This window comes from Phoca vitulina, unplaced genomic scaffold (assembly GCF_004348235.1).
Source record: "Phoca vitulina isolate PV1807 unplaced genomic scaffold, GSC_HSeal_1.0 scaffold11, whole genome shotgun sequence".
Taxonomy (NCBI): Eukaryota; Metazoa; Chordata; class Mammalia; order Carnivora; family Phocidae; genus Phoca; species Phoca vitulina.
This window is the reverse complement of record NW_022589714.1, coordinates 48,616,945-48,644,793: the sequence shown is the minus strand read 5'-3', so window position 1 is coordinate 48,644,793 and position 27,849 is coordinate 48,616,945. Positions and strand designations below refer to the sequence as shown.

At 58.1% G+C, this 27,849-nt stretch overlaps 2 protein-coding genes across 3 annotated transcripts; one reads left to right on the top strand and one right to left on the bottom strand.

Annotated features, from left to right (window-relative positions):
- Positions 1–596: 596 nt before the first annotated feature.
- Positions 597–7,271, bottom strand: BAK1 (BCL2 antagonist/killer 1). 2 transcript variants are annotated; one of them, XM_032410010.1, is made up of 6 exons: positions 7,067–7,271; positions 4,938–5,038; positions 3,825–3,960; positions 3,307–3,450; positions 2,041–2,221; positions 597–1,948 (listed from the first exon to the last, which is right to left on the bottom strand). In XM_032410010.1, exons 2-6 carry the CDS (start codon positions 5,005–5,007, stop codon positions 1,844–1,846), a joined length of 636 nt encoding a protein of 211 aa, XP_032265901.1. In that variant the 5' UTR covers positions 5,008–5,038; positions 7,067–7,271; the 3' UTR covers positions 597–1,843. The 2 variants fall into 2 exon arrangements, with proteins under 2 accessions (XP_032265901.1, XP_032265902.1); XM_032410011.1 differs by lacking the exon at positions 7,067–7,271 and adding an exon at positions 5,935–6,851.
- A 1,032-nt stretch (positions 7,272–8,303) lies between these two features.
- LOC116635818 (gametogenetin-binding protein 1-like) lies at positions 8,304–13,060 on the top strand. The gene is made up of 6 exons (XM_032410123.1): positions 8,304–8,716; positions 9,371–9,486; positions 9,913–10,007; positions 10,199–10,346; positions 11,230–11,369; positions 13,013–13,060. The coding sequence occupies exons 1-6, from the start codon at positions 8,304–8,306 to the stop codon at positions 13,058–13,060; spliced, it is 960 nt and encodes a 319-aa protein (XP_032266014.1).
- The last annotated feature ends 14,789 nt before the right edge of the window (positions 13,061–27,849 follow it).

Genomic DNA, 27,849 nt, shown 5'->3' with positions numbered 1-27,849 from the left:
CCGGGTGCCCAGGACTGGAAAGACTTTGGAACATTTGAACGCCTCCGTGCTTATTTTTATCACCCCTAGTTGCCTTCCCGTAGGGATTCTGATGCAGCACAGAATTCCTGGAATGAAAAGCCCTGTGTGTGTGCTAGTTGTGGGGAACATGGGGAGGAGTGGGCTGAGACACTGTGTCCCAGGCAGAGCCAGGTGTGGGAGAGAAGGGCTTTTTGGGCCCTCAGGGATGGTGGCCCCGGGGAGGGGCATTCAAATCAGTCCTGAGGTGGCCTCTGGGAGTCCCCAGACATGCACAACTGCTCTACCAGATCCACAGCCAGAGCCCAGCAGTTTGGGGTCCCCCAACTTCCTAAGGGGTGGGAAACTTGCCTGGGACACAAAGATGAGGGAGGCGCCTGGAGAAGGGTCTAGGAGAGGTGGGGAGGGGCCGAAGCCTTGTAGGGAGCTGGGGCCTGGGAAAACCACACCCAGCCTTCTACAGGATTGTGAAGGCCTAGTATGAGCTCTTATTCAATAATAAACCGTGTGAATGCCAGGCACGCCCAGGTTCCCCTAATCCAGCCTGGTGGAGAGAGGGGTAACAGAGGATACAAAAATTATCACACAGGAACCAGGGGATTGCAGTTTATTTTCAGACACACTCAGGGTAAGGGCTGGCCAGTGGGCTCCATCTGCATCCCCTCCCTGCATTTGGCTTAATCAAGAACTTCTCTCTCCTTACCCCCAAACCTCTAGGCTGTGCAAGATAGACAAGGCATTCCCACCCCCACGCACAGGAGGGGGTTAGGCAGGTGAGGAGTGTGGAGAGTGGGGGGTGCAGATGGGGGATAGAGTTCAAGTATTCACAGTTTCCCCATCCACACCCCCAGATTACACTGTGCCCAGGCCATGAGGGAGGAGCCCAACTCTGGGGTTCCTAGTGACATTGACAGCCCTTTTCTCACTCAGAAACCTCAAGATGAGCTCCTTACCCCCTTTCCCTGACAATAACAAACCAGTCCTAAAGTCTATAGTCTGGGCAAGGAGGGGACCTTAGCACTGCACTTACCCAAGACCCCTCCTTTCTTATCTGGAGTGATGGGGGCAGGGTGGGCTTCACTTGTAGTGAATAGGTTGGGTTTAAGTGGTAATAGATGAGGGGAAGGGAAAGCACTGAGGATCTCGGGAGGCAGGGGGGTACTGATGAAGTTCTGACAACTCTGGTCTGCACCCCCACTCCATCCCTGTCCCACACCCAGGCCCAGAATCCCTGAGAGTCCACTGCAAAGGCATTATGGGGTGGGGGGAGGGGGAGCCAGGGGAGAGCTTAGGAAGGGCCAGGACTGGGCTCCAGGCCCAGCAATCAAGCTCTGACCTTCTAGAACAGCTGAATCCTGGGAAACACAGAGTGGCCTACTAACCCCCACATCCCAGACATCCTGACTTGGGCAGAGTGGTGGGAATGGGGGGCGGGGAGAGTCCTTCCAAGGGCATTCTAAAAAGATATAACCATTAAAAATTTGGGGGGAAGTGACTTTCAGCCTCTTGCTTCCCCAAGTTGTCAATCTCCCCAGCGTCCAATAGACAGGGCTGAGGGAGTCCCAGAGAGCTGAGGAAGAAGGCTACAGCCCCTCTCTGACAGGATGGGGCCCAGAGAGGGAGCCCATTAGCACCATGCAATGTTGGGGCACCCCGGCAGCCTGACTGACCCCTGGGCAGGGGCCCTCCGAAAGCTGGAGTGCCCACTTGCTAAAGCTTCTGTATTCTTGAGGGAGGGCCCCTGCAGGGGAGGGGTGAGGGGAGAAGGCTTGGCTGAAGTCCAGGCAGGGGTGTCTGCTAGGACCCCAAAGGGCCCCTCTGGGAGTCATGATTTGAAGAATCTTCGTACCACAAACTGGCCCAACAGAACCACAGACAGAACTATCAGCACGTTCAGGATGGGGCCATTTCCCAAGTTCAGGGCTGCCACCTGCCAGGAGAGACGGAGTGGTCACAGAGGGGCTGAGAGCAAATAGGGGCAGGCCAGGGCTGGGGCGGGGCCGGGAGAGCGGCAGCACTTACCCAGCCGCCCCTCTGCGCAATCCACCGGGCAATGCAGTGATGCAGCATGAAGTCGGCCACGAAGCGCGTCACCTGGCCCAGGAAGCCGGTCAGGCCACGCTGGTAGACGTGCAGGGCCAGGCGGTAGCCGAAGCCCAGGAGAGCCACCACTCGGCCCCAGTTGATGCCGCTCTCAAACAGGCTGCAGGCAGAGTGGTGATCCTGTCAGCGGAGTCCCCCAGAAGGCCCTGCAGCCTGCTCTTCCTCTCCCACTGTCTGGTGGCCACCCGCCCCGCTCCCAGCTGGAAAGCAGAACGGCTGAGCTGTGAACCAAGGTGGCAGAGGCTGCCCCAGCCTGGCCTCAGTTTGGGAAGAGCCTGCATCTCTGTGAAAGGAGAAAACTCAGAGGGCGTATGAGCGCGATGCTGCCGCTGGGGTTGTGGCCGCAGCGTGGTGAGCGCTGAAGGACAGAGGGCAGGGAGGGCAGCAAGCAGACAGACGCAGCAGGGAGATTACCTGTGGCTGTTGCTGCTGGCCTGGCAGCCCGAGACAGCAGAGAGAGAAGGACAAAGAGGAGGTTAGGACAGGTCCTGGAATCCGAGTGGGGCGGGGGCGGCCTCGAAGGACGGGGCAGGCCGTTTGGGCTCTGAGCGCTAACCCTAAATCTGTCACCTAACCCCCATCCTCACCCCAGTGTCAGTCACCTCGAGGCCGACTCCTAACCCAGATTTAACAACAGACGACACCATTAGTACGGCCACTGTTCTGAGCCTACTTCCTCTATTTTATAGACATGGGGCCTGAGGGCCAGAGGGCTTCACAAAGCCCGTAAGTGGCAAAGCTGAGATTTGACCCAGGCACGTGGTCTCTCTCACCGAACGCCTCTCGGACACCAGATTGTAGCAAAGGGAAGCCATTTCCAGGACACGAGCAACCTGACCGTCTTTGGTAGGAATATGATTCTGAATTGGAAGGACAACTGTGTCTCAGCGGGGCTGGGGAGCTATGGGGCCAGCCCCATACTAGGCACCTCTCTAGTCCCCGATCTATCCGGTCAAGTCCTCAGTGCCCCAGCTCACAGGAGTTGTGAGCTTCTACACTGAAGATGAGGAGTCTGGGGCCCAGAGAGAAAAAGACAGGGGCCCAAGACCACGCGTGAGCTAACAGCAGATACGGGAATGGCACACATGTCTCTTGACGCTGACAGAGAAGCGTGGGTCTCCCATCCCACGGGCAGGACACAGTGTGAGGGCGAGAGCATAGCGGAGAGGCCGGGGCCAGGACTACCTCGAGGCAATCTTGGTGAAATACTCATAGGCGTTCTCTGCTGTAGGCTGTAGGTGCTGCAGCATGGTCTGGAACTCGGAGTCGTAGCGCTGGTTGATGTCGTCCCCGATGATGGCGAGCTGCCGACCCACCTGCCCCATGGTGCTGGAGGAACAGGAGCCAGGGAGGTGAGCAGGCCCAGGGCAGGCAGGGCTGGGACCTGGGCTCACGGAAAAGAGGTTCTGCCTAAGATGCCCCCAGCCTTGTGGACCCCTCCCTGGAGGTTCCTGACAGTGTTCAGACATGAGGGCCGAGCCCAGGGTCACGGGACAGGCATGCGCTATAAAGGGTGCAAGGTCCCAGATGCGGGTGGAAGCCCAAAATGAAAAAGGCAATGATGGGAGAAGGACAAGACCCATCCCCCCACCCCACCCCCCCGCCGAGGCCTCCCCAGCTCCCTGGACCTGCAGGGCAGTGACTCCATGTGAGCCTCCACTTCCCTGGAGATGGCCCTGTGGGCCCAGGGGCCTCTTGCTCACCTGCTAGGTTCTAGGGACAAGGAGACCATTTCTGGGTCAGCAGGTGCAGCCGCCCCCTCAGCCTCCTGCTCCTGCCGATGGCGGTAAAAAACATAGCTGCGGAAAACCTCCTCGGTGTCCCGGGCTACCTGCTCCTCTGAGGATCAAAGCCAGGAGTCAGGGAGGAAGGGCTGGACCGGGCAGCCCCATGCTTTGTGCATGAGTCACTCTTCCTCAAGGCCTCAGCTGTCCTGTCCCCCAGACAGAAGCGTCCCTAACTCTAGCCCTTAGTTAATGGTTAGTGCTTACTGGGTGCAGGATCATCCTCACAACAGCCTTGTGGAGTAGGTGAACCCCAGTTTACAGATGGGGAGGCCGAGGCACGGGGTGTTTACATAACTTGTATGAGGTCACACGGTTAGAAAGAACCAGGACATAAGCCAGGCATGTGGGATTTTTAGTGTGAGTTTTAGTGTGTACAGGTAACCAGCTCTTATGGCTCAGGGAATGTGGGAAACAGAATTTGAAATTGTAGCTTTGGGCCCAGAAAAGTCACATAGGGACATAGTGACAGACGGGGCACTGAACCCAAAGCCCAGGGAGCAGTCTGTAGTGGGCTGGGGACTGCAGGCGTCCCTGATGGTCCCCTTGGAAGAGGAAAGAAGGGCAGCCATCTTACTTCCTCCCCAAAGTCCTAACAATCGCTTTCGCCAGTTAGCAGGCCCGACGGGGTGATAAGCCTAGGAACTTCCTTCTTTCTCCTACTGTAGGAATAGGATAGCCACACCCCACTCTTCTGGCCTCTCCTCACCTCTTCCTGCTCTTCTTCCTTGGCATGGCGCTGTGCCCACCTCACACTCCCTCCCGGGCCTCTCCTAGCCTCTGCCCCTGCCCCCCAGGCCCAACCTCCTCCCCACTTCCAGGGCTTAACCTGGACTGCACTCCAGCTTCTGAGGCCACCTGCACCCACCTGCACCAGGTGGGGAGACCATATTCTCCTTTATCCAAGGTGAGTGAACGGGGACAGGAGAGCCTGCCTGTAAGTCCTGCCTGGCCCTGTCCACTTCTGCTCTCACCACCCTCTCAGACAGTCCTGGTGGTTATGGGATGGGCGAGGGGCAGAGAGACCCTTACCGGAAGTAGAAGACAGGGCCGGCTCTCCACACCCCTGCCTGGGAGGACCTGGGCCTTGCCCAGATGCCATTTCTCAGGTCCCAGTGGAGGACAGGGTTAGCCTGTGGGGATAGGTGAGAAAAAGCAGAGATGGGGACGGGCAGGGGCTGTTGATGAGAGGGTCCCACAGCCACAGAGAGAGGAGGGGGTCCCCCATTCCCCAAAGACCCCGTGGTCCTAGCTCCAGCCGCCTCTCATTTCACCACCTTGGGTCCCTGTGGCACCTACTGGCAGAATCAGAACTTCCTGAGCATTTCACTAGCAATCCTTCAAGAGAGTGGGAGAAAGGCAGGGCAGTCGGGATTCATACCTAGGGACCCGGAGCCTGCAGCCAGGGCCCTGGGGAGGGGTGACGGCCGCAGTGCCCTCGTGGATCTCAAGTCATAATTCACCTCACTCCTGGGCAAATGAGGCGAGTTTAGAGGCTGGGGGGTTCTTCCCGCTGCTCCTGGGGCCTCCTGCACTCTACCTAGCACACGCTTACCGCAGGATTGCCACCTTCTAGCCAGTGACCCATGCAAGCTGTGCTCGAAGGTCCCACTTCCCCTTGGCTGGCCAGAGCACGCCTGTTTGCCAGCTCAGGCCCGTCAGCCCCAGATGGTGCCCGAGCATCTATGCCTTCCTTCCTTCGATCACTCCTCCAGGGCTGTCAGACACTGAAAACGTTATATTCACCCAGCAAGGCAAGCATCATCGTACCCATTTTACAGGGGGGGAAAGTGAGGCACCAAGAAGTTAGGGCCCAAGGGCCACATAGCTAATCAGAAGTCAGGTTGGTAATCTGAATTTTCAGCAGTTCATACCCTCGATACTCATTTAAGACTTATTTTCAGTTTGTGGTTACCTGGTGACATCCCACCTGTGCTCTACCATTCCTGCCTTGCTGTGAGCTGAGGAAGCTGTCTCCACAGCTCCCCCCCCCCCCCCCCCCACCTCACGCATGTACCCCACAACATACCTGCTCTCCTGTCCCCAGCCCGTTTTCCTCTTTGCTTAGTCCTGGCCACAGCCCTCATCTGCTCTGTGAACCCTCGACACAGGGAGTATTTCCTGGATGTGAGCTGTTTCACTTTCAATTTGCATCTCTTCATACCCACCCCCCCAAAGCTGCCTCCATCAGCCTTTTGGGGAAGTGCCCCTCCTCCTTCCCCTGTGGAAGGTGCAGTCCTACCCCGGGCCAAGCACAGCCACCTCCTCTCAGGGAGGACCTGAGTACCCTCCCTGCCTTCCTCCTGCCTCTCTGGCCCGGGGCCATTTTCGAAAGGGCCCCAGCGCGAGAGCTCTCAGGAAGGGGTGAGGGAGGGCTCTCCACCCCTCCACCTCCTGGGGGCAGGGATAAGGGGGAAGGCAGACCCTCCCCTCTTCCAGCCCTGGGTGCCAGCATGGAAGAGACCTTTGCTTGGCACACCCCCATCCCTCCTGCTCCTTCCGGAACAAGATGCCCTTCCCTCTCCCCTGGTCCCCCGAGCAAAACCGGCACCCCCGGGACAGCAGGGCAGGAGGATGCTGACTGCACCACCAACTCCATCCACCGCTACCCCAGGGGCTCGCTGCTGGGGAGTAGGTGGGACGTCAGAGCGGCCCCCAGGGCCAGAGGCCTATGCCGCCCTGGGCCTACCCCTGCCCTCATCCAAGTGACCAGACTTCCTGGTAAGGGGAGTCCCCTGCTCTCCACTTGCTGGGCCTAGGATGTTCCCCAAGGGGGAGATGCCTGGTTGGGCAGCAGACCCAGTCTAAGGCTCCTGGGGCACAGGAAGCATGATGAAAGTTCTCTCCCTGCCCTTGACCTTGGCTCTGACCTCCACTCCCAACCCCCCAGACTGCTAAAGGACCTGGTTCTTTGGCACCCGATTCTTTGGCGCCCAGGGCCAGGGCAGGGCCGGGGCCGGGGCAGGGGGGCTGGGGGAGCTGTGTGAGGGGCAACCAGGGGGAGCCCTGGCTGGATCAAGCCCTCAGCAGGGGTTGGCGAAGCTGCCCAGGCAAGCCTCCAGACCTCCCCCTCCCCACCCGGCTGCCTGCGGGCTCCTTGTATCCCCTTGGGCCTGGGGCCGCCGAAAGCTGGGAGGATGGGCCAGACCCTCCCACCTTACCTGCCGGGATCCTAGCCCAGGCCCGGATGGCTCACAGGGCCGAGGCCAGAGATCCTGAGAGGCCAGCGGCTGCTCCCGGGGGGTCGGGTGCCCAGGCCCGGCTTCCAGGAACAGGCGTCAGCGCAGTCCTGGTGTCTGGATGCAGCCGCCGCTTGTCCCTGCGGGGCCCTAGGGACCCGCGAGGCTGCGGTGATCCTAGAGGTGCCGGCAGCTCCCGGCTCCAATCAGCTCCCTCTAGAGGAAGTTGCTGTGTAGCCGCCGGATGCGGATGCAGGGCCTACAGCCTGGGGGTCGGTCTGGGCTCATCCGCGGGGGAGACGCTCCACCCCCCACACTTGGCCCCCAGTCAGGCCCCAGTCAGGTGGCATGGCTCCCCTTCTCCCACTCCTGGTCTTTGATCTTCACCCCCTTTCATGAGTCAAAACCAATAAAAAAGCCAGGATGGCAGAGTGTCTTAAGCACTACAGTATGCCTTGCACTTGGGCGATGGGCCGTTGTCCCATTGAATTTTTTCAGTAACCCTTGGAAGTGGGTGCTGTCCACTACACCTGTTTTACAGATGAACAAACTGAGGCTCGGTGGGTTTAAGGAACTCCCAAGGTCACTAAGCTGGGTATATAATCAAGTCTCTAGATGCCATGGGGAATAATAATACTCATTGAGATTCAACATGCAATTAAGACGTGCACAAGGCACCTTGGTGGAGATTTGAAATCCTGAAGTGATAGGCAGGTAAACAGAGATGAAAACAGGGGTGTCTGGGTACCACCTGGGCACGTGCCAGTGGATGCCGAGAGGAGAGAAAAGAGGGAAGACAGATACTATCTGGCTGTGGGGAATGGTTCTCCAGGGCAGAGGCAGCCCCCGGGACCAGGGAAGGACAAGCCAGCTGGAGAGAGGTGTGTGCAGAGGCCCCAAGAGCCCCTGCCCCTTTCTCGGTCCAGGGACCCCCAGCTTCCTCTGCCTGCCCCCCAGCCCCCATGCCTCCTGAAGCCTCATCAGCTACCCCAAATCTGCCTCCCATACCTCCTTCCCCTGCCTCATCGATCCGCTGCCCTCTCTGCCCCCAGCTAACTCCCCGTACCATGTCTTCCTCCCAGCCTCCCCATCACCCCCCACCACCACCACCTGACCTTTGCCTTCTAGAACTCCTGGAAGTTTCCAACTCCTCCTGTTCTTAAGCAGTTGGTGGGGTGGCTGCTGCGGCCCCTCCCTCTGAGTCAGGGTCTCTCTCAGGATGGAGGCCCCAGCTCCAACCCCTCAGTCCCGAATTTTGGGCCGCTCCTCCATGTTCTGCTTTTTCCGTAGCCTGGTGGGGAGCAGGGGCAGCCCAAAGAGCTCTGACAAGGCCCGGATGTGGAGGCGGGCATGCCCCTCACAAGAGCAAGATGCCACCCCCCTGATGATGAACCGCCAGGGAGGAGTGGGGAGGAAGGAGCCAAAGCTGCCCACCACACTGCCCTACACGCTGTCTGTGGCCTTGCCACGGCACGATCCCTCGGGGCTAGGGATGGGGGACACGGGGGCCCAGACCCCCATGCCCATGGAGGTCCTGAGGGTGGGGGCCCAGGGTGGAGAGGTGAAGCCCATCCTGTCCAGGGGGAGCCAGGCGGTGGGGGAGGCCTCCGGGGATACGAGGACCTCAGACAGGTAAGGGACTGGGCTGTGGGGATGGCGGGCAGGGGCCTGGGATGGGGGTACTGGGGCAAGGATATGGGGCTCAGATGGGAGGACCCAAATTGTGGAGGGCCCAGGAATGTGGGTCTTCAGATGGGTAGAGGATGGGAATAAGGCCCCTACCTGGGTCGGGAAGGGACAGATGCATCAAGGGTAGGAAGGAGCCTGGGGGCCGGGGGTGGGCTGGGGGGGTCGGCAGGGGGGTTTGGGGGGAGGGAACCAGAGATGGGGTGGGTCTTCCCACAGGTCAGGGGTTGTGGGTGGAGGCACCAGAGATGAGACAGGGGCAGGCTGGGCACTGGGGGTGGGGAGGGCACCAGGGCGAGCCAGACTGCATTGCTTCCCAGCTCCTTCCTGGTCCTCTCTCCACCGTGCCTTCCCTCCTCACTCTCTCCCTCCTGCCTCCCACTCCCATTTGGACGTGGCGCCACTCTTTGTGAGGATGGGGGCCCACCCCTGTCTGATGAAGACCCCAGAGGACCAAGCAGGGAACTGTTGGAGGCAGGAGGGTGGAGGGGGCTGAGCAGGGCCTGTGGGTGGGCCTTGGGGGGCTTGGGGGGTTTAGGGGGCCTTTGCCACATCTCTGGCTCCATCTGCCACCCCCATCTGACTATGCTTTGGGGTCAGGGGCCACTTTGCCCAAGCCTTGGAGGTGGAACAAGGATGCCCACACAGGGCCATGCGGCCGCTGGAGGTCAGCCCCAAGACCTTCACCAGGGAGGAGGAGGAGTGTCTGCTTGACGGTGAGTGTGGTGGCCACAGGCATTGGGGCAGTGCCAGAAATAGGCCCTCTTCCTCAGACTCCTCAGGGGTGTGGGGCCTGGAAGGACACAGAATGGTTTGAGGGAATGCTGGGGGCAGGCTGGCTGGATTTGAATCCATTCCACTGCACTATGCCAAATTGCTCAACCGTTCCGCGTCTCCGTTTCCTTATGGATAGAATGAGAATGGAACCGTATCTATCTCAGAGGTGCAGCTGCAAGGAGTCAATGAGATGCTCGTTGCAGAGCGCCTAGTACTGTGCCTGGTACATAAGAGGTGTTTGCTAAGGAAACGAGGGACCTTGCCCTCACTTCAGCCCACCCAGTGCCCCCCGCCCTGCTGGGCCTAGCTAGGCCTGGGCTGCCCCTTGTTCCTATCAGCCTGTCAGTGACACTGCCCCTTCACAGGAGACCTCAGGCTGGCCTCTTTGAAGGTGGGGGCAACTCCTTGGAACCGCCTCCTCACCTTGTACAAGCAGCTTCAGAAATCAGCCATGGCCAAGGTCTGTGGGACCAGGCTGGGGCAGTAGGCGGGTGTGAAGCCTGGGTGGGGCTCTTCCCCACATTTGGCTGGGCCTCTTAACCTTTGGGGAGCTGTACCCTCCTGCTTTTTGTTTTATCTGGGGGTGGGGGTGGGGCTGCAGGCTTGGGTCCCTGTCCTCCTCACCTGATCAGCGACACGGCATGCCCTCAGTTTCCTCTCAAGGAAGGCTTGCCTGATGAGGAGAAAGGCAAGGAAGAGGAAATGGAGGAAGAGGACAGCTCATTCAAGCTCTGTGTCCCAGGCATTGTCACCCTGCAGTCACCGCTGCATAAGACTTTTAGGTCAACAGATACGGTGGGTAAGTGCGGGGCGCAACCTGCCCTCAGGCCCAGGGGGCTCCCCTTGGCCACGGCTCATGGGTGTGATACCAGTTCTTACCACCAGGTGGGACCAGAGGACCTAAGATGACCACTGAAGGGGGGGGGGACACACCCGTGGGTGGCTCGGCTGGTGAAGTCTAGCTAGTCCTCCTTTCTCCAGGTTTGGGAGGCATGAGGTGGGGATGGTGACTAGGGCTTGCACTCCAGGAGCATCACCCTTTCCCAGCCCAGACTTCTAACTTGTTCGGTGCCCCTGTGCTGCCCAGACATGGTGAGTGAGGACAGTAATAGCGTAACATCACATAACGTGATCCCTATTGACATTTGCATAGCCATAACTATGGACCAGACCCTCTTCTGAGCATTTTTCATGAAATGCCATATCACAACTCTGAGGTAGGTCCTCTATTATAATCTCTACCTCATAGTGAGGAAGCAGAGGCACAGAGAGGTCAAGTAACTTGTCCAGGGTCACACAGCTAGTACACGGCAGAGCTGCGACTTGAACCTTGGCAGCTGGGGTAGTCCCAGATCCTTGCTCTTGAGTCCGTGGCTGGTGGAAGGTGGGGGGCGATGTCTGCCCCTTGCGTGCTCTCCCCAGGAGGTGAGGAAACTCACACTCAAGCATGCAGGAGGGAGCCCACTGGCCATTGAGTTTCCCGGGGAAGTCAGGGAGGTGGGGAGGTGGTGTGTGGTCGGCTCCAGGTAGTGGAAATGTAGGGGCCGAGGCTGGGGGTGACCAAGGACTGCCCAGGGCTGGGATGAGGCCTGGAGAGCCAGAGCCCCCTCTTCTCCCTTCCATCCCCAGCAAGTTGCTCCACCCTCTCCTGCCTGCCCCATGCCCATCTCTCTGACTCTCAGGTTTCGTGGAGTCGGAGTTAAAGAAGCTTCTGGCAGTACAACGGGAGTCCCGCCTCTGGAAGATGGGCAGCCTTGAGGGCCGGGAGCTGCTGACCCAGCCAGAGATCACCCTGGAGGAGGCAGGCATTGTGGACGGCCAGGTATGCCCCGGCCTATCCCAGACCACTACCCCCTGCCTGAGGGCACTGGAGAAAGTGGGGCCTCCTGCCTCCATAGGCCCCTGACCCTGGCTCCAACATCCCACTGCCTGGCTAGGGAAGGCAGAATCCCTTCTTGGTGGTGGTATTTCTGAGAGTAGGAGCCTGACCCCCTGCACGCACACACTTGTCCGTCTGTCTCTCCGTCTCTTACTTGACCTCATAATGTTGCTCTTTTTCTCCTTTCTTTGCCATTCTTGCCCACACTTACTCCCACAAACACTCGTAGGCTACCCGGCTGTGTCACTCCACAGACCACCCACTGCCCACCCTCCTTGACATTGGCCTTCAAGGTCAGGCCTGTCCCAGCTTGTCTTAGTGCACATGGATGGATCTGTTGTTGGAAAATGTGTCGATGTCCTTTTAAATTACTTTGCATTCATTCATCAACTCATTCTTTCCTTCCGTGGACATTTGGCCCTGACAGTCTATGTAGTTTCCTTTTGTAGGAAAGTAAAGGAAAGAGCGTAGGGTTCAGAGGCCAAAGGCTTTCGTTGAAGCCCTGCCCTGGCCTGGATTTGCTCTGTGGCTTTGGATGCAGGCCTTGGCTTCTTGACCTGTAAAGGGAGCCTGGTGGGAGGATCAGACAGCACTTGATCTTAGCCAAAAGGCCGAAGCGACTGAAGGATCAAACAAGAAGGGGGATGCCCACCAGCTGTCAAGGGCACTGTAGTGTTAGGGATGGGACTTAGCCCTCTGGGGGAGTGAATACCAGAATCGCCTGCCCCCTGGGCACTGAGGGGCAGCCCTCTCATTGTCCTGAGCCCACAGGCCTGAGTCACCGGGCCCCTCTGTGCTCTAGGGAACAAGGCTGTGCACCGCACCCTAAACCACAGGGGTGGCCCCAGCTCTGGAGGGGCCCTGGCTTTTGCCTTTTCACGCTAAAGGGATCTCTCGTTACCCTTCCACCCTCTTCTCCTCCCTCTCCCCTCCAGAACCACCCCTGAGCCAGTCTGCCCCTGTCCCAGGGGTAAGGGTCACAGTCCTGGGGCAGCCTGAGCAGCATTGGGGGTCTCTAGAGAGTTTCTGGGTAGTGGCAGGTCGGGGCCCAGCTCAGGCCTCATGTGGGGGACAGAGCTGCCTCAGGAATATCTTGCTGCTGTGGGTGTTTCGAGGGTCCTATCCTCATCACCACCCCCTACTCTCTCCTTATCTGCCCTCAGGGACACCAGGCTGAGGGGGAAGGAAGCCACCCCCCAGCCTTTGGGGAATGCTGGGGACCTAGGGAAGGGGCGCTGAGGCAGCTGAAGCACCACCCTAGGCTGGAGGGAAGGGTGCAGAGCCCCCTTGGTGTGGTGTCCAGGACAGAGGTGAGGGAGGGGAGGGCTTGGCTTGGGTGCCTGACTCCTGGGGCTTCCAAGGACCACCCCCCGACCAAGTTGGAGAGAGAAGGGTCCCTCATTTAGCAGGAGGGAGGTGGCTCAGGGTTGGTGGACTAGGCTGGCTGTGGGGACATGGGGAAGGGTCTGGAATGGCCTCAGGGTGCTTATCTCTGTGGGGTAGGTGGGACGCTTCTAGGGGTACAGAGCAGGAAGGGAGAGCCCAAAGGTGCTGAGGCTTCTTTCTTCACCCATTTCTGCCCTCAGCACTTGCTCCTGGAGGAGATGGATGAGATGGGGAACTGGCCAGAGTGAAGTTCGTGCTGGCCCCGAGTCTGCCCTGCTCCCGGATCCCCTCAGCCCGAGGAGGGGTTTAGCCTCCCTCTCAGGAGGGCACATCCAAGATGCCCCTGGGCCCAAAGCGTCTTGAGATCAATGGTATCCATGTGTCTGCAGGATGGGCCTGCCCAGCAGAATGTCCCCACTCATCACACTCAGACCTGTGCTATTATTAATAAAGCCCACTTTGACTTTGGCCTCCTTGGCTCTCTCTGGACCCCACCCCTCGGCCTCAAGCTAGGAGCAAGCTCAGTTTATCCAGGGCCTCAGTCTAGCCCCCAGAGTGGCAGCCCCAATGGCAGAGCCCGAGTTCCAGTAGAGGGGCCACAGCGGGGCATCTGAGCTGGAGGACAAGAGGTTTGGTGCACCTGACCTGGGGGTGGGGAAGGGCTGGGGTCAGAGTGCCAGGAAAGCCCCTGCTACCACAAGACCAGACCCTGTTAGTAGGAGCATCCCTGACTTCCCTCCCTCCTAAGTTCCCAGGCCAGGCTCGAGACCTCGTGGGGAGGATCCGGGAATTCTCCAGCAGGAAGTCCCTGCCCAGCCAGCACAGGGACAAAGCCAGGAAAGCGGCCTTGGGGCCACGGGGACCTGCTTGGAAGGCTGGGCTGCGGACAGGTAAAGGGTCCCTGGAGGGTGATGCAGGAGGGCCCCTGCTACAGGGATGGGGCAGGGCCCCATCCTGCTGCCCCTGGTCACAGCCCCTCTGTGCCATGCTCAGTGCCAGGTGCCTCAGGGGATCCTGGTCAGAGGGAGATCCAGACATCTAGAAGACCCAACTCTAAATCCCAGAAGCAAGATTAGGCTTGAGTCGGGGAGGGGAGCACAATGCCATGCCTGTACTGAAGGGGGCACCCTCATACCTGACTTTTCGGGGATCCAGTGGGAGGGCGGGCCAGGCCCAGTTTGGACACCAGGAGGTGTTGTTCGCCTGGAATCCTTGACTCAGGCTCTGGGCTAGGGGCTAGTGGAAGGGCCATCTGACTGTCCCCTGAGTCAGCCAGGAAGCAGCCTTGTGACACTATGACTCACCTGTGCCCTGATTATTTCCTCCCAGAGTGTTGGCTGTTGGGAAGGGTGGGGGCCTCAGACAGTGGCCTGTGGGGGTTCCCTGGTTCCACCTGGGCCCTTTGATCTCCCCCAGCACAGATGTAGCACTGCCCATGGACCCCGCGGAGAGGATACCTGCTCTCTCTCCCCCATCCTAATAAGCTTATGACCTTGTGCCAGGCCATGCCCAGGCTTGAGTGAGGAATCCCAGGGCCCAGAGCACTGCAGGACAGAGCTTCTGCCCTCCCCCATTGCCCTCTGAGTGGGGCCAGCCAGTGGGGTGCACAGGCAGCCCCACATTGGCTTGGGGTAGGCTGGGCCCCACTGGCAGCTCAGGCTCCTTGGCTACCTGTGTGAGCCAAGTGGCCACTGGGGAAGGAGCACCTCATCCTCAGCCCCCAGGAGGGTGGGATGTGGCTGCTGGGGAGGGAGGGGGAAGGACCCTGGATTTCCGATGGGAGACTCTGAGGTGATCACTCCCCTCTTTGCTTCTCTCTCTCTTTCTGTCGAGTGAGGGTCACGCCACCTCCTTACCCCCCACCCCCCCCCCCCCCCCCCGCCGTGCCCCTGGCATTGCCTATAAACCACAGAGAGGAAGGTCTGGGAGGCCGGGAAGTAGCCTGTGGGAGCAGGAAGAGCAGGAAGGGGGTCTGAGCACTGGTGCAGGGATGAGGGCCTCGTCCCAGCCCCTTGGAGTCCTCGGCGGGTTTCTGTGGATGGGCCCGGTTTGACACTCATGGGTGACGAAGGCAGGGGTGACACGGCCCAAGGACCTACTGTGGGGGAAGGCCCAGTGCGTGAGTGCAGAGGGCTGGGCTCAGGCTCACAGCCCGCAGCGAGAGAGCCGGGCATTTCCCAGAGGCTTCCAGGGACTACTGTTGGTGCATCTGTAGGTCAGACCTCAGGACCGGGTGGCGTTGAAAGTGGCCCTCCTCCTCCGTGCGCACACAGCAGGGGAGGGCTGCCAGTCGCTGCCCTTGGGTTGGGCCCTGCACCGGTGTGCTTGGCTCAAAGGCCCGAGGGCTCTGGAACCCAGCCAGGGTGCCTGTCTCTAATTCACTCCAAAGGGCCAGTTGGGTTGGCAGTGGCCCTGGGCTGGCCTGCGGGTTTGAGGGGAGCCATTACTTCCGGAACTCTCCAGGTCTCAGCTCCTTTCTGGGTTTCTCGTCTATCCCATCTTCTTCTGTCTTTCTCTGTTGTCTCTGCATGTGTGTGTCTCTGTTTCGTGCTCCCCCACCCCCCACCATGCTTCTCTTTCTGTGTCTTTGTCTCTTTCTCACTGTATCTCTGGTGGGATAGAGGTAAGAAAAGCAGCCCCCAGATTATTCTGAGGGCATTTTGGGACCCAGAGGTGGCTGAAAGGAAGTGGAAGGGGAATGGCTGGGGGTGGGGGGCAGATGGTCCCAAGGAAAAGTGGTCAGGGTCAAAGCTGGGTGTGCCCGCGGGGGGAGCCGGTGGGGTCTCTTTCCCTGCGGGCTCCTGGGCAGGACCTTTGAGGAAGATGCTGCCTTGGGCCGGGTCTAGAGTCACTGGTTGTGTCTTTCCTATCCCGGGGCAAGGGAAGGGCGAAAACACCTGTATTCTTTTCCAGGTGGGCAGTGAAATGGAGAACAGAGGCAGAGGGCAGAGACTCTTTGGGCTGGAGCCGCAGCTCCAATGCTGACAAGCTCATGTGACCACAGACAGGTCCCATACCTCTCTGAATCTCAATTTCCACATCCGTGAAATGGGCAACTCATGGGGCTTCTCATGTGGGCTGAATGAAGTGCTATTTGGCATCGAACAAATACTTATCAAGCATCTACTACATCCCATTCTTATTCTAGGCACTGGGGAATAGAGCATAGAACAAGATGTACAGAACTTTATTTTTTTTAGCATTTTATTATATTGCTAGAAGGATAGACAATAAACAGATAATACATCGGGGTGACAAGTACTGTGAAGAAAGATGAAGCTGGGTAACAGGATGCTGTTTTAGACAGAGCCATGGGGTGGGAAGGCAGCTCTAAGGAGATGATGATGTGTAAGCAGGAATGGGAGGAAGTGAGGGAGGGAGCCATGGGGGTGTTGGGGAAAGGGCATCATGGCAGAGGGAATAGCGAGTGCAAGTGCCCTGAGGCACTGGCTTGTGTGAGGAACCGGAAGAAGACACCCCCCCTCCCCCCCGTGGCTCAGCGGGAGAGGAGTGAGTGGGAGCGGGAAGAATAAGAGGTGAGGTCAGGAGGGAAGGAAGAGGACATGTATTTTGCCCAGCTGGGTTTTTCTAGGGCTAATTTGATCAGAGCGAGGAGAGACATGATGTGGTTTACGGTTCAAAAGTCTTCCTTGGCTGCTGAGGGGGCAAGAGACTGAAGGGGCAGGGACGGAAGCAGGGAGGCTACTGGGGTGGCGAGGCAGGGCCTCACTGGCTGCTGTATTTAGTACAAGGGTACCCGGGGGGGTGCTCTCTCCCACCAGGGAGCGCCCCCTGACCCGCACCTCTGTGCTGTGGTCAGCCAGTCCCCGCCCCCCCCCGTGGAACCTCCCAGCCTCGCCCCCGGGCGCGGGCGCGGAGAGGGACGGCCCCGGGAAGGACAGAGCGGGTGTGCGGGCGGCGGGGGAGGGGTCACCAGCGGGCGGCAGGGGCTCGCGTGGGCGACTGCAGCGCGAGGGCGGGAGGAGGCAGCTGCCGCCGGCCGGGCGTGTGCGCACCGAGGGGAGGCAAATGCGGCCTGGCCGCGACCCCCCTGCCCCCACCCTCAGGCCCTGCGGCGGCGCACCTGGCGAGCAGGGGCGCCGCCCGGACGCAGGCCGTTTCCGCTCCCTGAGGCCTCGAGGCCCGTCGGGGCTACGTCTGCTGGAGGCGCTCTGATTTAGTTTGTGAGCAGACAGAAGGTAAAAGACACCTCCCTGCCCACAGGAAATTCACGGTCGGGGTGTCGGGTAACAGCAGACCCCTGCAATGAAAGCAGATGATGATGTTCCCGCCAAACTGGTTTGGAGACACACGGGACTGGACCAAGCCAGTCATTCCAGCAGGGAGGAATCCAGAAGGCTTCAAGGAGGAGGCACCATTTGTGATTTGGGCTTGCAGGGGGAGGGGGAATTCGACAGATGAAGTAAGGGGGGGGGGGGGGGGGGGGACGGGGGGGACCGGGGGGGTGGGGGGGGGGGGGCCTGCCTGCCAGGAGAGCCCCGTGGTGATGGGACAGTGTCCAGTCGGCACCGCAACCTCACGGTCCAGCTCACTGAACCACCCCGGACTCGTCTCCTGGGCCTCCTGCTCAGTCCACCTGTTCATGTGTAGCCCTTTGCTCCCTGCCCTCCATCCCTCTTCACACGTGCCTTTCCTGGGGCCGCAAATCAGAGCCACAGCTTCCCGGGCCTCTCAGAGATGCTGCCCCACCACTGCAGGTCTTCCCTGCTCCCCCTGGATAACTCCTGCCCAACCTGTACATCTCTCAGCTCCAGCCCCTATCCTCCTGGAGCGCTCACATCTCCCTGGCTCCGGATGAACAGGATCTGTGAGTTCACCTGCTCTCCCCTGCCCTGGACCCTTACACGGTGAAGACAGGCCCTGGGGGGGATTGGTCTGCCTGTCAGCTGTGTCCCCCGTGGTGGCTGCCACATAGTAGGCTCAACACATGCTAGACTTGGGGGGGCGGGCAAGGATATTGCTGGAGAAATAGGCAGGGGCCAGATTGTACAAGACCACTCAGACCGTCCTAAATGGCTTGGTGTTTATTCTCAGGGCCCTGGGAGCCATAGAGGGTGGGCTAAAAGCTAGGAGAGTGACGTGGTAAGGTGTACCCTGGAGGGTGGAGTGGAGAGGACAGGGGCCCGATTGGTCAATTAGGAGGCTGTCACAACTGTCATAGTGAGAGGGTTGTGGGCCTGAGCTGGGACAGTGGCAGATGGGGTGGACAGGAGGACACTTGGGTAGTCTTTCTCAACTGGGGGCTATTCTGTCTGCCAGGAGCCATTTGGCAATGTCTGGAGATATTTTTGGTTTGTCACAAGTTAGGGGAGGTTGCTACTAACATCTAGTACTTAGAGACCTCTCTAGCTCAGTTTCATCATCTTTGATAAAGGTTATTAGGAGGATTAAACGGGTTAATACATGTTTGGTGTTTAGAAAAGTGGCTGATACATATTAAACACTATGTAACATGAGCTACTGTTATTTTTTAAAGCATAAATCCTCTGTTCAGAGCCCTGCACTGGTTCCCCATCACCTAAATGTGGGCCAAAGTCCTTCCAAGGGCTGACAAGGCCCCTCCTTATCCAGTTGCCTCTCCATCTTTGACCCCATCCCCTGCCCTCCTTCTTGCTCTGTGTGCTCTGGCCTCACTAGCCTCTTTGCTGTTCCTTGCACACACTTCGCCCACTCCTGCCTCAGGGCCTTTGCACTTGCTGTTCCCTCTGCCTTAGAGGCTCTGCCTCTAGGAATTTATGTGATTCACTTCCTTACATCCTTGAGGTCTTTGCTTAGCTGTCACCTTCTCAGGGGATGTTTCTTAACCACTGTATATGTTGGGGGGGAAAAAAAAGCATCTATTCTCCTTCATCCCCTGCAGATGGCTCTATCCCTGTGCCCCTGCCCTGCTTTATTTTCTTCAGAGCACTTTCATCATCTAACATAGCACCTATTTCATTTTTTAAAGAGATTTTATTTATTTGAGCGAGAGAGTGAGCGAGAGAGAGCACAAGCCGGGGAAGGGGCGGAGGGAGAGGAAGAAGGAGGAGCAGACTCCCTGCTGAACAGGGAGCCTGATGTGATCATGACCTGAGCTTAACCGACTGAGCCACCCAGGTGCCCCCTGTTTCATTTTTTATGTGTTTATTGTCTCTCCACTGGAACTTAAGCTTCATGAGGGCAGGCACTGTTGCCTGTTTTGCTTGCTGCTGCGTCCCCACCCAGGGCCTAGAACCTTATAGCACATTCCAAGTGTTCCTTAACTACTGCTTAAATGAATGAATGGAGTGAGTGACTGAAAAACCCCATCAGGCATCAGAGAGGTAGGAGACGAATGGAGAGACAGTAGAATGGTGGAGGGGAACCGAGGGTCCGAGTAGACCTCTGAGAGGGCCGGAGGTCCTGGCATGGCCCGGGACACAGAGCCTTGCTCATCTGCACTCCCCAGGCCTTCCATCCTGATCTGCTCTCTGGGATCTTCCTGCAGGCAGCAGCCTGCTCTGCCTGCCAGGCCCTGAGCAGGACACCCCCAGCCCAGGCAGATGGCCAGGCCTGAACAAAGTGTCCTTTCCCCTCTGATAAGCTACCTCCTTCCAGGGGCACGCAGGGCAGGACATGTCCTGCTGCTCAGGAAGTGCCTGAGGGCCTGGGTGGGCCTGGAGAGGGCAGGGGGCCCTGGAGGCTGAGCAGAGGAGCAGGGGGCCAGGGCCAGGGCTGACCCCAGCTCACCACCCACTCCAGCCCGCACCCACTCCTAATTCATTCAACAAAGCTCTACTGAGAGCCTGTCCGAAATATGGCTGGGAACGGGTCCCTGCCCCTGGAGGGGATGAGGGAGGCTGGGTGAAGGATGCCACGCACTGGGACACTGGCCCGCCTCGCCTGCCTTGCCGTGGCTACTGAGCTGTGAGGTTGGGCTGGAGGCCTAGGGCAGCTGCAGGGACAGCAGGGACAGGCGGGGTGCTGAAGAGGTGTCTCACCTCTTGGCCTCAGGGCAGGGACCGAGGACCCTGCGTTTCTGCAGGCCTCCCTGACCCCTCAAGTCTCCACCCCCGCCACAGGTGTTTCCCTGTGCTGCCAGGGAACTGTCAACGGTTTCTGATGATTAGCTGCTGCTAATTCTGGTGATGTTGCTTCTTGGGACCCCTGAACCCCGAGACCCCAGGCCCAGGGTCCTAGTCCCTCCAACACCCATAGGCCTTTTTCTGGCTCAGCACACACTCTTGACTCAGCCCCTTCCTCTTGAAACCCTATCCTCCCCATGGCCCTGCCTCAACTTTCCCACTGCGCTGCAAAATCTGTGTCCTACAAGAGGGGAGTGTGCTAATGGGGCACAGGATCTTCTAGTGGGTGGAGTAACCCTCCCCTGTTCATCCACACACGCCAGTGCTTGTACACATGCATGCACACACTTGATTACCCCTTTGGCATACGCATCCCCCCACATACCTCTCCAAGTCGCTGACTGGCCCTGGGCCTCAGGGCCTGAGGACTCCTCGGTCTTCACTGTCATGGACAGGCAGGATGGGGCAGGGGCAGGTGCTGAGAGCCAAGCTCTGCACTCTCAGGGCCCCTGTCTTCAAATCTGTAGGATGGGTGCTGGCTTAAGGTCTCTTGGTATCCCTCGGGCCTATAACCTGTGAGGTCCCAGTTAGCACGGGGAGAGACCTGTTCCTCGATGTTACCTGTGGTAGTTCTAAAGCATGGTCCCAATATCCTTTGGCACTCTTCCCAGGGAGGGGTGGGATCTATGTCCTTCTCACCTTGAATCTGGGAGGGCTGTGGCTGCTTCCATCAGTAAAATACAGTGGAAGCGATGCTATCAGACTGTGGAAGCTCAGTTATAAAAGGCCACAAAGCTTCCTCTTGCTTCTCTTAGGACAGTTGCTTTGGGATAAGCCAGCCCCCATGTGAGAAGTCAGACCACCCTAAGATTGCCAAGCTGGAGAGGCCACATGGAGGTGGTCTCACGAAACAGCCTCAGCTGAGCTCCCAGCCATGGGAGGAGCTATCTTGGGCGTCCAGCCTGTCAAGCCTTTCAGATGCCTCCAGCCCCAGGTGACATCTGACAGCACTCATATGGGACCCCAGGTGAGAGCTGCCTAGCAGGCCCTTCCCAAATTCCTGACTCCTAAAACTCTGAGCAAAATAAAATGGTGGTGGTTTCACACTACTAAGTTTTAGATAATTTGTTATGCAGCAATAGTTATCCAAATGTTACCCCCAAACTGTTCCTGATCCTTCTCTTGGTCCCCTTCCCACCTTGTCTCCCAGACTGAACCCCTCCTCCACTAGACCCAAAGCCAGGAGGTGGCTTCCTGGGCTCTCAGAATGCAGGGGGGAGGCTGGGACAAGATGCCCACCCTCCCTCTGGCCCCTGAGGGTAAATAGGTACTGCTTGGCTTACCCTGATTGGTAAGCCCCCAACAGATAAGCTGCTGGGTGGCACCTCCACCCTGGTCCCTGTATGGCCAGGGCCCGGGTGTCCCTGGTGCCCACCTCTGTGCCTGTGTTGGTCCTCAGCCAGGCCCTGCCCTCAGCCCCTGGCACTCCATGTCTCCGAGGCCCAGCCTCCTGATCCCCAGTCTGTTGGCCAAACAAGGCTGGAGCTGGATGAAGATAAGAGAGCCCGTCACCAGAGCTCAGAGCTGCAGGAAGCTGGGGCCTTGGACGTGAGTCAGTGCTAGAACTACTGACTGGTGTGGGGAGGGTGCATCAGAGATGTCTGTCATCTCGATGAATACTCGGCACCATCCCCTATGGCTGGTAGGTCATTATCCCCATCTGACAGATAAGGGAAGTGGGGTTTAGGGAAGTTGTTTATTCAAGATGAAGAGCTAGGAAGTGGCAGGTCGCCTTGGAGAGCCTGGTGGAAGTCCCTGTGCACTGACTGCCCCGCAGAGAGCAGAGGTCCTCGGTGTGACCTGCTGGGGTGAGGGGACACTGAAGCTGAGCCCCGAAGGATGAATATACATTGGGAAGATGGAGAGTCCTGGAAAAGGCCTTGGGTCTTCGTTTCCTCACCTTTCGGTGGACATAATAGCAGTGCCCCTGCCATAGGGCCGTTTGAAGATTCGGTGCATTGATAGAGACATGGAAGGACTGTAGTAAGGTTCAGGAAATGCTATTCTTCTTGGCTCTGAATGGGAACAGTGTGAGCTGCTGGGTGTGTCCTGGTTGGAGGTCTGAACAGGTTCTGGAGGCAGCCTTCCAGCTCCCACTCCCAGCAGTCAGGCCCCGAGGGGAGGGAGCTGGAGAAGCCAAAGGAAGCTAATTAGTTTGGAACCCCTGAATTTGGATTTTTACTTGGACAGCCTGGCATATTCCTCTCTTACAGATCTCCACAACCTCTGTCATCCCATCCCAGCATCTTCCATCCCCAACAACCTGGAAGTCCTCCCTGCTGTCTAACTTCTTTTCCTCCTGCTGTGCATTTTGTCTGTAGGGACCAAGGGAGAGCTAATGGATCATGGTGGTTGGCGCTGGAGTCTGCAGGAATCAGGACAAGGGCAGCCTGCTTGTGGCCCACAGACTGTGGTACCCAGAGAGAGCCCATCCTGGACATGGAGGCCTACCTGGCTCAGGATGGAGGGAGCCAGGCCAGGTCCACTGAAGTTGAAGTCAGAGGAAAGATCTAGATGGAGGCTGGAGGCACAGGCCCTGTCCCAATGGCGAGAGGCTCCTCCCAGCCACCACTGACAGAGGAGTTCTAGGCAGGTTCTGGGAAGGCAAAGGAACTGCCCTCTGGTGGGCATAACTTGTGGGTGAACACATTCCCCTCCCAGATTCCCTGTCTGCGACCCTTCTGCAGAGGGAAGGTTAAGCCAGCAGGCTCTGGGGGTCAGGCAGGCCTGAGTTTGGGTCCCAGCTCTGTCACTTATTAGCTGTGTGGCACTGAACAAGTTCCTTCACCTCTCTGAGCTTTCCTTATCTGCAAAACTGGGGACACTGTACTACCTGCACGATCTTCACCGCCCTGTTAGATCGCTGAGTTCCACTCCGTCCGTAGCATGGGAATGATCCAGTAGCTATTTGATTGCTCTCGAGTCCCCTCTGCCGTGCGAGCCTCAGTTTTCTCCTCTGTAAAATGGGGCGGGGATGAGGCCAGACTGAGGGCGCTAATGCAGCCACAGCACCACCTAGGGGTGGGCGACAGGTGTTGGCAGTGGTCGGTCATTAATAGTTTCCCCTTCCGGGCTCCTGCTCCAAGGGCTTGGAGGGCCTTCCTCTTAGTCCCCCCTCCCCCCATCCCCCACCCGGCGAACCCCGGACAATACTGAGCGCTGGCTGATGTGCTGGGGGCTGCTCCTGGGTGTGGCTAAGTTGAGAAAGAGGGCAGAGAATGATGGCAGGGTCGACCAAAGAAGGAGCTGCTAAGGTCCAGCTTGGCCCAACCCATGTTTGTCAAAGGTCTGCTCTGGGTCAGGGGCTGGGCAGGAGCTGGGTGGCCTGGCCACCGGGAGGCTGAGGCCCTCGGGGAGCTCTCATCCTGCTGCCCCTGCAGAGTGGCCAGCACACAGCACAGACTCAACAGATATCTGTCAAATGGCTGAACGCGGCCCTCCTCACCAGAATGGCCTGAAGGTCTGAGGCTGGGTTTGTTCACTGCAGACTAGGAGGGCCCCTTCCAGAGAAAAGCCTGTCCAGCTTTGACAGCCCAGACCCAGAGGGCTTTACGGCACTGGGGCCTCAGGAAGGCAGCACTTTGCTCAACAACTTGGGGGTGTTTCTGAGTACCCTGGGATTGCCTCCAGAGCTTCTGATGTCGGGGTGGGATTGGGGACTAGGCTTCACCAGGCCTCAGTAAGTCTCCTCTCTTTGTCTTGGGCTGGAGAGGAAGAGAGCCCCAGGAGCTCGGTGGGGGTGTGGGAGGAAGAGGCTGATTGCTCAGCCCGGGAGTCCCTCCCCGGCGCCCCCCCCCCCCCCACATCTCCATCTGGCCACAGCCTCCCCCACTGCCCCAGGACAAGGGCCCTAGTGTCTGTTGGCTCCTGGGCAAACAGCAGGCCTTTTCTCTCCCTCTCCTCTCCAGAGTGCCTCAGCTGTGACCCTTCCCTGCCCCCTCGGAAGGGCATGGCACACCCCTTGCTGCAGGACCTCTTCCTTCTGAATGATCCAGAAACAGAGGCTGGCAAAGCTGGCATAGGAGCAGGTCCTGTTTGGTGGGGACCCCTATATTTTAGCCATTCCCAGCTTTGGCCAGGCAGCCCAGGCAAGGGCCGGCTCACAGGGCCTCAGTCCTGCCAAGGTGGGTGCGGGGCATGGCTGGAGGCCAAGACCCAGCCCAGGTGGACTTGACATCATCATCTTGGTCTCCTGCCAGACAAAGGCCCTGGCCTCAGGGAGGTTTTCCATTCCTGTGCCCTTTCCCAAGAGGACCACTGGGATGATGTCCCCTCTCCTTCTAACCGGCCTCCCTTGTTGGCAGATGAAGTGCAGAGGCCTGGGCAGCTTCCCCTCATGGTGCAAGGCCCTTTCCCCAAATCTGGAAAGAGGCCGAATTGCCAGAGGCCTGCCCCTGGAGCGTGGGGGCTCCAACATGCTGACCTGGATAGAGGGATGGGGTGACCTCCCAGAGTGACTGGGAACTATAGTCAGCCTCCACTGTAACCTCCATCATTCCCGACTCCGACTCAGAATTCAGGGGGTTTGGCAGCTCAGTCCAGCCTCCTGTACTTCTTCCTCCCGGCCAGTGGGTGTAATGGGCACTGAACAACTTCAGCTGGGGAGGGGCCTCAGGCATGATTTGTGGAGAGCTTGATAAAACCTTCTGCCTTATCAGTGTGCCCTCCTTCGTCATCCTATAAAACAAAATCCACCATTAGATTGTCATTTCTTTGGATCCACAAGCACTTCTCTTTATTCATACCCCTCATGACTATGCAAATAAAGACAATTACAGAGAATATTTGCTGACTGAATTAAGGGTTTTACAAAGTAGTTCCTGATGCTAGACATTCTCCACTCACCCTTCCAGGTCCACTGTCTACTCTTCTGGGCTTGCTCTGGGCCCTGGGGAGCTGACCTCTGTGGCCTGAAGTACTTGGCTCCCTTGCCCTCTGAGCAAGGAGAGGCCCTAGTAAGACTGGAGGGCAGGAGGAGAGAGAGGTCCGGGGGTTTGTTCCATTGGCTACTTTTCAGGCTTGGAGCGGTAACAGCTCTCCGCAGCTGTTAGCTCCAGGGCGCTGTACCATCATCCCTTCTCGGGAGCCCTTGACCCTGCCCGCACCTCTGTGGGTGGACGCATTTGTTAACCTCTCTTTAGACCCTCGCTGGGGGTGTGCTGGCAGTTTCCTGCCAGGATCTCACTAATACAGGGCTGGACCCTTATTTTACACACAGGAACACGGAGGGCCAGAGGGGCTGGGCAGCTTCTCTGTACAGCTGGCTAGTGGTCTCCAGTCCAGAACCAGGACTCCAGTGGTCCTGCTCCAGGGCATCTGCTTTCCACTTCCGTTTGTGAAGGTCCTGCGGAGGGCTCACACCTTACCTGCCCGCACACCTCAGGGCACAGGGGGAGGGAAGACCTGGGGTAGGTCCCCCTGTTTCAGGACTCCAGAAAGGGTGCTTTTTTCTCAAGAGGTCAAAATTAGAAGGAATCACGCTTCCTTCTGTGGCCAGAGGGAATTCTTTTCTCTCTCTCTTCACCAGCCCAGGAGCGCGTGTTAAAGTTAGCTGGCCACATTCTTACAGTCCGTTTCCTCTTTGGTCCCTTGCATGTGACGGTGGTCAGCCATGTCTGAAATAAATAGATATGGCATCGATGACTGGGGCGCGGGGGTGGGGTGAAGGCAAACAGAACAAGTATTGTTTCCTTTCAGGCTTCCTGAGAGGGTGAGGGGGTGTGAGGGTGTGGATGAGAGTGTAGGAGTGAGAGCGTGAATGTGTGAGGGAGAGTGTGTGAGTGTGTGAGGGAGAGAGTGCGTGAGGTAGAGTATGTGAATGTGTAGGAGAGAGTTGGTGTGAGTGTGTGTGTGTGTGTGAGAGTGAGTGTGTGAGACAGTGTGTGAGGGAAAGTGTGTGAGGGGAGAGTGTGTAAGAGAGCATGTGTGAGGGAGAGTACATGAGTATATGAGGGAGAGTGTTGGTGTGGGTGTGTGAGGGGAGTGTGAGTGTGTGAGGGAGAGCATGTGACTGTGGCATGTGTGAGTATGTGAGGAGAGTGTCGGTGTGAGTGTGTGAGGGAGAGCGTGTGACTGAGTGTGTGTGTGTGAGGTGAGTGTTGGTGTGTGTGTGGGAGAGTGCAAGTGTGAGTGAAGGCTCCTGAGGTGGCAGCGCTGGTGGTGGCTAAGTGGTTACTGCGGGCTGGGGTGCCCGCCCGGGGCAGCTTATGGCATGGGGAAGGAATTCTCTGGGAACCCCAGAGGGCCTGGCCTGGCACCCCACCCACGGCGGGTGACCCGGCTGGGTGGTTGCTGCACTGAGTCAGCCCTTCTGGCCCGACTCCACCCCTCCCGGCCCTGCTGCCCTATCAGGAGTGAGGGGCTGAGGAAGCCCTTCAGAACTACCTGTTATTTGCTTCAAACCACAAGATGGCACAGCTAGCATGGGGTGGTATTCCTACCCCTCCCAACTGCAGTCGTGGAGGGCCAGGAAAAGGTTAAAGAACAGTCAGAGCCAAGAGTGAAATCTGGGAAGGGGATGCGAACTCTGTTTACAAGAAGTAACCAGAGGCCCAGAGAGGTCTATACTCTGTGCAAAGTCACACAGCAGAGCTGGGAATGAGTCACCAGGAAGCAGTTAAGGTGTGGGTGGGGGCATACTGGTGAAGGAGGCCTAGGATTCACAGCTGGTAGCCCCTCCTATGTCCAATTGTCTTCCTGTCCCCCCACTCCCTAGTGTTCCCTCTGAGTCCAGGGAGAGGGTCTGAGTACCACCACCCTTTCTTCTCTCACCTCTTCAGGCCCAGGTCAGACAGAGAATGGAGGTGGGTTTCCTGGAAGTCTTCCTGCTGGCTCTTGGAACTTGGGGGTGACGCTTTGAACATCTTCATTTTTATTTATTTTGGGTTATAGGCTATATATTCACATAGTCCAAAATTCAGAAGTTAAGAAAAGAGATGGCGGGGCACCTGGGTGGCTCAGTCGTTAAGCATCTGCCTTTGGCTCAGGTCATGATCGCGGGGTCCTGGGATCGAGCCCTGCATCGGGCTCCCTGCTCCACAGGGAGCCTGCGTCTCCCTCTCCCACTCCCCCTGCTTGTGTTCCCTCTCTCGCTGTGTCTCTCTCTGTCAAATAAATAAATAAAATCTTAAAAAAAAAAAAAAGAAAAAGAAAGAAAAGAGATGGCAAAAGGTAATTTCCCCCCAATGTAGCCCCCACCCCCTCCGCTCCCCCTTCTAGAGGCCCTTGCAATCACTGGCTCCCTGTGAATCCTGAGTTTGGGATTTCTGACCAGAGCTTCCTGTCTCCTGTTTTCCCTCTAGGAGAGGCTCCCGTGGGAGGTGGGTACAGGGAGATACCCCACCATTGACATTGGGGCCTGGACCAGGCACCCATTTGCCCTGGGGATGGTGGTGACCTCCTTCCTGGGTCTGAACTTGGCCCCAGCTTAACAGCATCCTGCTCGAGCCACTCAGGACAGGTGGGGCCCATTGCTTCTCCTTTTCAACTGCTTACAGCAGCATCCCTGGAAGCTCCCTACCCTCCACCTAGGGGACCCAGGCACCTGACACCCTGAGCTGGGGCTCCTACAGTATCCTTTTATCTCTTGATGTAATTTATATACTTTTGCCACCATTTTTCTCCTTGACAGTTCAAATCTACACAGACTTGGGGCGCCTGGCTGGCTCAGTTGGCAGAGCATGGGACTCTTGATCTCGGGGTCGTGAGTTCAAGCCCCACACTGGGTGTAGAACTTACTTAAAAAAAAAAAATCCACACGGACTTGTTAAGCACTTACTATGTGCCTGAGCTGGCCTGGAGACAAAAAGTGAAATGGACACAGCCTGCTCCAGTGAAGGACTCACAGTCACCTAGGGGAGGCCAGAAAGGAGAGAGATCTGGGTGCCTGGGTGGCTGAGTTGGTTAAGCGACTG

What these genes read in the sequence shown, in the direction of transcription:
- BAK1 (XM_032410010.1), bottom strand. Translation starts at nt 5,007, where the DNA reads ATGGCATCTGGGCAAGGCCCAGGTCCTCCCAGGCAGGGGTGTGGAGAG. An exon ending in GGCCCTGTCTTCTACTTCCG is followed by an intron (nt 3,961 to 4,937) that starts GTAAGGGTCTCT and finishes TTTGATCCTCAG; the next exon opens with AGGAGCAGGTAGCCCGGGAC. An exon ending in TTGCGCAGAGGGGCGGCTGG is followed by an intron (nt 1,949 to 2,040) that starts GTAAGTGCTGCC and finishes CTCTCCTGGCAG; the next exon opens with GTGGCAGCCCTGAACTTGGG.
- LOC116635818 (XM_032410123.1), top strand. Translation starts at nt 8,304, where the DNA reads ATGGAGGCCCCAGCTCCAACCCCTCAGTCCCGAATTTTGGGCCGCTCC. An exon ending in AGAAATCAGCCATGGCCAAG is followed by an intron (nt 10,008 to 10,198) that starts GTCTGTGGGACC and finishes GCATGCCCTCAG; the next exon opens with TTTCCTCTCAAGGAAGGCTT. An exon ending in TAGGTCAACAGATACGGTGG is followed by an intron (nt 10,347 to 11,229) that starts GTAAGTGCGGGG and finishes TCTGACTCTCAG; the next exon opens with GTTTCGTGGAGTCGGAGTTA.